The sequence below is a fragment of the Galeopterus variegatus genome, unplaced genomic scaffold (assembly GCF_000696425.1).
Source record: "Galeopterus variegatus unplaced genomic scaffold, G_variegatus-3.0.2 Scaffold3198, whole genome shotgun sequence".
NCBI classification, from domain to species: Eukaryota; Metazoa; Chordata; class Mammalia; order Dermoptera; family Cynocephalidae; genus Galeopterus; species Galeopterus variegatus.
In genome coordinates, this window is record NW_007729309.1 from 67657 (window position 1) to 78449 (window position 10793).

General features: G+C 36.6%; 1 protein-coding gene across 1 annotated transcript in view; it reads right to left on the reverse strand.

Moving 5' to 3' along the window:
* Positions 1-3099: 3099 nt before the first annotated feature.
* The window catches only part of LOC103600044 (arf-GAP with Rho-GAP domain, ANK repeat and PH domain-containing protein 2-like), a 58048-nt gene continuing 50354 nt past the window's right edge, over positions 3100-10793 (reverse strand). Inside the window, exon 12 of the mRNA XM_008584274.1 lies at positions 3100-5414. Within this exon, the coding sequence (XP_008582496.1) occupies positions 5031-5414 (384 nt within the window). The 3' untranslated portion in view covers positions 3100-5030. The remainder of the gene's footprint in view (positions 5415-10793) is intronic.

Sequence of the window (10793 nt, forward strand, 5' to 3'; positions counted from 1 at the left end):
TGAAATAGGAAGCTATTAGGGGGTTATTAGGAGGAGAGAAATGATCTCTTATTTAAAAAGATTAATCTATCTTTTGTTTCTTTCCAAATAGCGGCTGAGAATTGGGGAGATGATTTGAGAGTCTTTTGCAATTATTCTGGTAAGATATGATGGTGACCTGGACAATCTAATGCAGAGTGAAAAACTATAGATTCTTGAGCTTGACTGTCTGGGTTCAAGTGCCAGCTCTGCCGATCATTATCTGAGTAATTTTGCTTAATCTCTCTGTACCCAAGTCCTAGAAATGGAAAGGAGCAGGAAAGTATGGAATGGAAAGGATGAGGAGCACGTAGAGAGCTTTAGATAGGGTGTATTTGAAATACCAGCTGGACCCTTAAGTGGAAATGTAAATTACACAGTCTGGAGCTCAGCGGGCAGGTTCAGACTGAAGTTAAACATATGGGATGGTCAGACTATGTGCTGTACTTAAAGCTATGAGTTCCTCTACGAGTTAGGCTATCCAGTAGAGGATCTGGGAAGACTGGCTAATGGGTAGGGAGAAAAACCACAATATAGTAGTGTCCCAGAGACCAATACTAGAATGTGTTACACAAACAAGGGATGATTAACTGTATGAAATGCTACAGATGGTAATATGTCAAATCCAATGGGTAAAAACTGACCATGAGAACCAGCAATGAGGTTGTTCTGACCTTGCCAGGAGCAGTTATGGTAGAGGAATGGGAAACAAGGGCTGAATTAAGAGTGTTCAAAAAGAGAATGGGAGGGAAAAAGAAAGGCAGCAAGTTAGAAAAATTTTACCAAGATTCTTGCTGCAAACAGGAGCAGACAAATAAGGCAATAGCTGGAGGGAAGACACAATCTTCTCCAGTGAGATACAAATGTCACTTTTATCTGATGAAGATGGGTGTTGAGCCAACCTTCAGGCTGTATGGTCATTGTTTCAGCTGGTTTGATTGAAATGACTTTTTGTCTCTCTCTAGCGTATTGCTCAGTTGTTTAACTGAAGACTTCTCTTGGTTGTTCTTTGAAAGGATTAGCAATATCTTCTACCAGATGTTATGAAGGATTAAGCATCTGCTGGAATAGTGGTTCTGGATATCCAAGAGCTTGAATCTTTACAAACGGCCCCCAAGTGTAATTTTGCTGAGCCATAATTTTGAATGTGTTCGAGTTACTTAGCTAGCTGATTTCTAGTCTATGCAGTCACATCTCAGCATGTCTTTCTTATCCTCCATTAATCATTATAATCGTAAGTCTTACATAATGCTACAAACATTCTGAGATTTGTGGCAACAAGAGTGCAAAGACTAATACTTGCAAGTACCAAGGCATAATCTGCTAAGTATCAATATTAACAGATTAACTCAAAAATGTGGTACATTAGTTTCCAGGGCTACCATAACAAAATACCAGACTGGGTGGCTTAGATAAACAACAGATATTTATTTTCTCATCGTTCTGGAGGCTGAAGTCTAAGATCAAGGTGTTGGTAGGTTTCATTCTTTCTAAGGCCTTTTTCCTTGGCTTGGGGATGGCCAGCCTCTCTGTGTGTCCTCCCATGGTCTTTCCTCCATGGGTGTGCCTCCCTGGTGTCTCTTGGTCTGTCCAAATTTCCTCTTCTTATGGCACCAGTAGTAGGGCCCACCCTAACAACCTCATTTTAAGGGATGGCCAGCCTCTCTGTGTGTCCTCCCATGGTCTTTCCTCCATGGGTGTGCCTCCCTGGTGTCTCTTGGTGTGTCCAAATTTCCTCTTCTTATGGCACCAGTAGTAGGGCCCACCCTAACAACCTCATTTTAAAACAATCACCTCTTTAAAGGCCCTATCGTTAAATACAGTCACATTCTGAGGTATTGGGAGTTAGGGCTTCATCATTTGAATTTGGGGGGAAGATAATCCAGCCTATAACACGTTATAATCTGTTTCATTAGTGCGTAACATATTTCAAAAGGGATTTAAAAAACTGCTAGAAGCACTTTGAAAACCAGAAGTGTCAACTTCAATCAAATGAGAACTAGAAAATCTAATACATTAAACACATTTATTGAGCCTCCTCCACTAGGTTAACATATGGGTATCCATCTCACATATCTGGCCTACAGTGTGTGCATGTGTGTGTGTATACCTAAATATAATTGCAGAAAGCCTACAAAGTAGTTATTACTCCCACTTCTCACATGAGGACATTTGGGCTCCGAACTTTAATCAAATAATTCACAAAATAGTCTTAAATTTGCAGAGGTATCTGAATTACTAAAAACTTTACATTTAACATATGGTAGCCATGGCAAAGAAGATATACAGTTCAGAACATTTTAAACAAAAAATTGTTAAAATAATAAAATAACTTTATGACATAAAAAGATGAACTTTAGTTACCTATAAAATTTATTTCTATGCTCTGCATTTCCTGATGATTAGAGATAAATGTAAGGATTGAACACATGACAGAAAAACATTCATACTTAACCTAATTCTGTCTTCTGTTGAGTGAAGTTTCAGTGACAACATGAAAGTCTTGGTGCAAATTTTGATGAGAGGGTGAAAGTTTTAATCAACTTCTCCTTAGAGTGATTATCAAAACTTTAAGGGAACATGCAAATATCTGCATGCCACAACCTGTCCAAATAAATTTTATGCACTTTCAAAAATACTGTTTTGCAATATAGTTTATGCATATTTTAGAGTTAAAAAATGTCATATGAACAATGAAAATCAGCAGCTAGTATAGTAATGTACACAAGTCATATTTTTGCTTCAATTACTTTTGCTTGGTTTTGAGTTCTTAGTGCCCCTGTGATGAGTCATCAGGTAATGATTTTTTTAGAAAACAAATATTTAAAAAGCATGTCTAATAATTAACTTTAGGACTACAGAAGTGAAAATCGGAGTGCTTTCAACCTATATGTCATGTCTGCATATATTCATTCTTTAAAATAAAACAATATTCATACTGATGTGTTTGAAAAAACGATATAAGAGCCAGTTGGAAGTACATATTAAGTTCAATATTTTTTTTAAAAAGTAAAGAAAATTTATTTGATTTCACAATAAAACCTTCATTTCTGAAATTAATGGAGAAAGACAACAGTCACATTCAGGTGGACTTGTAAAACAATTTTAATTTTTACTCAAAATATGTGAGATTCCATCATTAGACATTATCTTATATTTGAAAAATGGAGACAATTGTTCAGGAAAGGATGGGAAACGGAAGCTATTAGATGTTAAGCACAGGTTTCAAGAAAAATTCAAATAAGGCAGGTAAAAACTCCAACTACACTTCCACTGTCCAACATTGCCAAACATTCTAATTTCCATACCTTATTTCATAATAATATGTGTCATTACTTATTAGAAATAATAGTATATTTAAGATTAGTTTTTTATTCCTAAACAACATGATTTCTTGCTTTAAAGAAAGGCTCCCCAATAATGACACCTATTTTATAAACTGCCCTACAGTTTTTTTTTTTTTAATTCCGATTTATTTGAATTTAAAGAACAAATGCCACATTCCCATGGAAAACTATTTTATCACCAAGTGGTATTTTACAATAAAGAAATTCATAGCATTTAATAGCACATTACTGTACTATGATTGTACTGACAGAAGTATGGATCTTTATATATAGACAAATTCTGATAAAAATAAGTAAAAAATAGAGGGAAAAATGAATTACTAGGAATAAAGCTTAACTGCATAATTTTTAATATCAGTACTCATCAAACCTAATACAATTTGAAAGAAATTGATGAACAGTGTTGCCCCTAACATGGCTTGTAATTAGATAGTATTGTTGTCTTTGGAAAATTACCAATTCAGTAATTGATCGTTATGTGGAAATAAAAATAGAGGGCTTTGTCATTATTCATGAGTACAGGGAAGTGACCACTACTTCACTAAAAAAAAAAAAAAAACTCTATTAAATGTGAACCAGTAGCCTCCAAATGTGCAGTAGAGTTAAAAGAGCCCTCCCCATCCCCAAGTGGCCATAGGTTGTGCCATTCCAGTTAATTCTGACAGTTTAGAAAGATATTACAACTTTTCTTAAAATAACAAGAAATAAACACACAATATGAAACAACCCCAAATCAAACAAAACAACAACAGCAACAGGACCCTGTAATGATGAATTCTGTTTGTAATAAAAGTATAATTAGAATTCTAAAAAATTTGCTTGCATATGGTGACAGTGCAAATGGCATCCGTGCCTGGTCCTGTGCACACAATCTCTCCAATGCAGTGTAAGTTTCCTCTTAGCAGCCACCAACGAAAAGCTCAAGTGTAGTGAACGCATGTTGTGGCCAGTTCACTAACACCCTAAGTAAGAGTGGCCAGTGCCATTATTCATGTCCTCTGGCTGAATTTTACTGTTGGGAAATACTTAGATACTGGACTTTTTTCTTAACAAGCAGTTTCTTATGAACTAGTTCTGGTCATTAGTGAAGTAGAATGAATCTAAACACACCTCCTTGGTTTTTTGGATATTTGTTAACTCATTTGCTTCTTTTTAAAACTTCAGTGTTGTCAGGCAGCCACTAAAATAAATCATCCCCCTTTTCAATTTACTTCCCTTTTTTCCCCTAAAGTGGGCCCTACCCTATATAACCCCCAAAACATATAGTAACTTAATATACAAGGTTTCTCAAAGTGCACAATATGTTACAGTTTCATAGATTCATTTAAACACAGAACTTTATACAATACAGTACAGGTTGAGATTTCTGTTCATAAATTACACAACCTAACAGACAACTACTTTAAAAGGGTTGACTTAAAGTAACCCAACACCTTCTTACACAAGGTTAATATAGTACAAGTAAACTTTACAAGCTTTTTGATCAGAACAAAATAAAGTTAATCTTACACTTACATATATACATATTTTTAAATGCTCTTTAAATGCTTAAGTATAGACAAATTTCTTAAGAATAGACAGATAAATTCTCATGAATTATAGTTTGGTTTCTGGTTTACACACATTGTATACAATATTGAAACAAAAAATAATTTGTAGGACAATTCATTTTATTTCTTTCTGCAAAATCTGCTCCCCGTGTAACTCTCTTGGAAGGGTTCTTGACTGTTGTAGAACCACACTAAGTTCTTCAATTACCTTTGATGGTAACTTATGGTCAGAGTCCAAAGTAGCTTTCCTATTCCTGTCCTCAGTCTTCCTCAATGTCTTTATGCCTTTATGGCCTTTTTGTTGCCCATTCGGGACTTCCACCTCTGTGTCCTCCAGGCAGTTGAAACTCCGATGCTTTCTGGTTCGATTTTGAAGTTTTTCTTCCTTGTGTTCCAGGCAGTGGGCCACAATGGAGGCTCTCTCCTTTAAGCTGGGGTCCACGAGCTCTTTATCACGCTTCTCACTGAGCCGCAGCCTTTCAAGTTCTGCTCTTGCACTCTAAAAATAAAATAAAGTATCTCACAGGAAAGCAAGATTTGCCACAATTTAAGTTTAAAAAACACATCACATAAAAGTTGATGTTTCCTACAGAAGAGCTTATTTCTGTGATTTAGATTCTAACTTTACTTTGATACAAGTGGCATGTCTGAGTGTATGTACTGATCTCACAGATACAACATGAAGTAAAATGTAGACCACGGAAATTCATTTTAATGCATGTAACATACCACCTCAAGATGTGTTTCAGGTTAGTTACTTAAATTGACCTTAATTTCAAATTTGCTTCTTCTAATGCACTTTTGCTGGGATGTGTCACGTGTGCATCCATAGTTACTACAGTGTTGTACCTGCAGTATTGAGATGACAGGTGGTGTCTCCAGGCCACGTGAGCCAGGGAAATGCTCTGTACTACAGCCCCCTCTTGCAGATTCACAATGCAGGCATATCTCCTTTTACAGCAATTCACTTTACTGCACTTTGCAGATAATGCATTTTGTACAAATTGAAGGTTCGTGGCAACCCTGTATTGAGCAAGTCTATTTTTCCAACAGCATGTACTCGCTTCATATCTCTGTGTCACATTTTAGTAATTCTGGCAATATTTGTAATTATTTTTATCATTATTATATCTCTCATGATGATCTGTAATCAATGATCTTTGATGGTACCATTGTAATTGTTTTGGGACACCATGGACCACACCCATATAACTTAATCAATACATGCTATATTTATTCTGACCGCTCTGCCAACTGGCCATTCCCCTGTCTCTTTCCTCCTTGAGCCTCCTTATTCACAGAGACACAACAACATTGAGATTGCAGCGTGGTTTACTGAATATTCTAAGTCCACTGTTGAGACCTATTGCTCAGAAAAAAAGGTTCCTTGCAAAATGTTATTGCTTGTAGACAATGTATCTAGTCATCCAAGAGCTCTGATGGAGATGTACAAGGACATTAATGTTGTTTTCATGCCTGCTAATACAACATCCATTCTGCAGCCCATGGATCAATGAGTAATTTTGACTATCAAGTCTTATTTAAGAAATTCATTTTGTAGGGCGATAGCTGCCATAGACAGTGATTCTTCTGATAGGTCTGGGCAAAGTAAATTAAAAACCTTCTGGAAAGGATTCATTATTATAGATGCCATTAAGAACATTTATGATTCATGGGCGATCGAAATATCAACATTAACAGGATTTTGGAAGAAGTTGATTCCAACCCTCATGGATGACTTGAGAGGCTCGAGACGTCAGTGGAGGAGGTAACCGTAGATGTGGTGGAAATAGCAAGAGAGCTAGAATTAGACATGGAACCTGAAGATGTGACTAGATTGCTGCAACCTTATGACAAAACTTGAATAAATTAAAGGTTGCCTCTTACGGATAAGCAAAGAAAGTGGCTTCTTGAGATGGAATCTACTCCTGGTGAAGATGCTGTGAACACTGTTAACATAAAGGATTTAGAATATAACATAAAGTTAGTTGATAAAGCAGTGGTAGACTCTGAGAGGACTCTAATTTTGAAGGAGGTTTCACTGTGGCTAAAATGCTATCAAACAGCATCGCAAGCTACAGAGGAAGCTTTCATGAAAGGAAAAGTTAATCAATGTGTCAAACTACACTGTTACATTTTAAGAAATTGTCACAGTCACCCCCACCTCCAGCTACCACCATCCTGATCAGTCATCAGCCACCAACATCGAGGCAAGATCCTCCAGCAACAAAAAGATTATGACTCGTGGAAAGCTTAGATAATTATTACCTTTTTTTAGCAGTATTTTTAATTAAGGTATGTACATTGTTTTTAGACATAATGCTATTGCACACTTAGACTATAATATAGTGCAAACATAACTTTTATATGCACTAGAAAACTAAAAAATTCATGTGATTCACTTTATTGCAGTAGTAGCTCTATTGCTGTAGTCTGGAATCAAACCTGCAGTATCACTGAGGTATGCCTGCACGATTAGCATAGCAAAGATGCTGAGAAGGATTATGGCAGAGGAATCTGTTTAACATCTTTTTCCTGTTTTTTCCCCCCGTCCATTCAATATATTTGACTAGTGAAACCTTTTTCCCCACATAATACCTATTAGAATTCCCCAGATATGTTTTTCAAAACACTAAAATAAATATGTGTGTGTGTGTATTAAGTATTAAAATCCACTTTTGTATAAAGGGATTAGAGTGCACATTCATTCAGTGAACTCTAGAAGCCTACAGGTAACAAGTACATTGTGACAGGATACCTACAATGGTATAGAAGTGGATTTTTAAAACTAGCATTCAAGACAACTGTGACTGGGCAATATAGACCTAGCATATAGAGTTTCCCTCAGACTGTCAAAGGATACTACAACTCAGTCAAGTATGAGACCTAATGAATGACAGAGAACCAAGCATCTAGGGTATGGAGCCACAGAGAAAGGTTATCCCAATAAACTGGGTCAGGGTGCATGTGGGCGGGGGGGGGGAAGAAAAACGAAAATGTGGGTTCCCCATCCCCCCAGTTTTCTTTAAAATTTCCTCAGTAATGGCAAAGCATGGAAGGCAGAAATCACAAGAAGACTATCTTAAGTCATGAATATTTGAAAGAGAAATGAAATGAAAATTATAATATTAAGTATGAAGCAGCATAAATAGTAATTAAAGATGCCCAGTCTAAGAATGTTTAAAAGGCAAAGTTTTTACCTTTCCCTAATTTATTTTTCTCTATCGCACTTGTTACCTTCTAGTATACCAGATGAGTTATTCATAGCTCCTGTGATTGTCTGAATGCCCTGCTAGAAAGTCAACTCAATGGGCCGGCCCGGTGGCGCACTGGAGAGTGCGCCGATTGGGAGCACAGCGGCGCTCCCGCCNTCCTCCTTGAGCCTCCTTATTCACAGAGACACAACAACATTGAGATTAGGCCTATTAGTAGCCCTACAATGGCTTCTAAGTGTTCAAGTGAAAGGAAGAGTTGCTCATCTCTCACTGTAAATCAAAAGCTAGAAATAATTAAGCTTAGTGAGGAAGGCATATCAAAAGCCATGATAGGTCAAAAGCTATGCCTCTTGCACCAGTTAGCCAAGTTGTGAATGGAAAGGGAAAGTTTTTGAAGAAAATTAAAAACGCTACTTCAGTGAACACAAAGATGATAAGAAAGTGAAACAGTCTTACTGCTGTTATGAAGAAAGTTTTAGTTGTCTGGATAGAAGATCAAACCAGCCACAGCATTCCCTTAAGTCAAAACCTAAACCAGAGCAAATAACTCTCTTCAACTCCCTGAAGGCTGAGAGAGGAAAGGAAGCTGCAGAAGAAAAGTTTGATGCTAGCAGAGTTTGGTGCATGAGGTTTAGGGAAAGAAGACATCTCGATAACATAAAAGTGCAAGCTGAAGCAGCAAGTGCTGATGTACAAGCTGCAGCAAGTTATCCAGAAGATCCAGCTGAGATCATTGATGAGGGTGGTTTACACTAAACAGCAGAGTTTCANTTTAAGAAATTTCAAGTGTGCAACACTTTGTTCTATATTACTTAATTCCAGTAGATCCAGATATAAAATTATAGCAGAAAATTCAAGCTGAATACAAATACTTTCTTCAGTATAATTTATAATTTTGAAATTCGGAAATTTTGATAAGATTATGATTATACACTTTAAGCTAAATACATTCCCTTTACTTTAAAACTTATAGGGAGAAATATTTAACATCTAGCTTAATTCCAAAGTTTCATTAGAAGATGTTAAAATAGTAAGAAAGATAGTGGTGATAGCTGAACAACAATGTGAAGGTAATTAATGCCAATGAATTGTATTTTTAAATGGTTAAAATGGAAAATTTCATGTTATATGTATTTTACCACAATAAAATTTTTAAAAATGAGAGAAAGATTAGTGAGAATGAGAGGATAACTAGTATAGGATTGTGACTGGGGGTTTATCAACAAATATTAATTTTGTTAAAAAGTTCTACTTAGCATCAATTATTTGGGGAAAATTAAAGATAAATACAGAGTAACAGTTTTCATTATATTTCAACCATCAGCAGACTTGAGAGCCCTCTTAGATGCAGAATTGAGGGACTAAGCAGTAATCTATAGCCAAACTATAATATTGGCCTAAATAACATAACCTTACATGAAGTTGTTTGGATGTGGAGCAAGCAAACTCTTAAGGGTCAGAGGACGAGAGAAGGAGGAAGAACGGAAAGCATGGGTGCCTTGCACGTTGTGTATAAAGAAAACCAANGAGAGAAGGAGGAAGAACGGAAAGCATGGGTGCCTTGCACGTTGTGTATAAAGAAAACCAAGGGCACGGCTACTGGGGAAAGAAGGACACAGTTCATACACTGCACTGACCTTACCAGATAAGGTATTAATAATTTAAAAAGAAAGACAGATAAGGCATGGAAGTTGGGGAGCAAGAGGTGGCTTGCTCCAATTTGTGTCCCAAGGTATTTAGAGAAAACCAGTGGTTTGAATGGAAATAATGACCTAAAACGGAGTCTCTCTCTCCCAGCTGCAGAAAGAACAGTTCTCAGAGCAAATCATTCACATGGCTTTAGTCTGTGCCCTTATATATCTCATTAAATCCAGAGATGGAGGCCAGTGATTATAGAGCCCTTATGATACCAGAAAGTAATATGACCAATATGTACAGAACACACTGGAAACTCTCTTATACGACTTTCGTTACTAAACTCACTGTATTCTTTAATCTCCATGTTACGTGCTTCTTTCCACTGCATCAAACTGCTCCAGGACAGTAACAGGGAGGAGAGGGGTCTAACTGTCCCTATTTTCTGCCTCATCTGTATCATTCTTTGCTCATTATTTTTATTTATTTTACAGATGTTCTTCTAAAAGAAATGACAATTTTGAAAACTGGTGAAATTACCATATATTGTCCTCCAAGGTCCTTATTTTGTCTCAATACATATTAACTATATTCCAAGTATTATTCTAATAAATTCTCACTTGTATATAATTTAATCATCACACTATGAGTTTGAGGCTTTTACTAGCCCCACATGCTTGCAGAGAGAGAAACTGAGCACAACAAAGTTCAGTACCCACGGTTTTATAGGAAGTATGTAGGAGCACCACAGGTAATATCTAGCTTGTGCATTCTTAAGCACTACGTTTGCTTCTTCATGAGCGATTTCCTTTACCAACAACTTACTTTCCCTGGCTTCTTCATATGGCTCACTAATTTCCCCAATTAATTTTAGAAGTCACCTCCTTCAGGAATCACAGAACCCATAAATGCAGAGCAGTTTATCACCAAGAAAAAAACTGTAGGTGCAGAATGGAAAGAGGGACAAGGTCACACGTTCTTGGATACTTATTATTTTCTTCAATTACATCAGTGCAGAAAGACTGAGT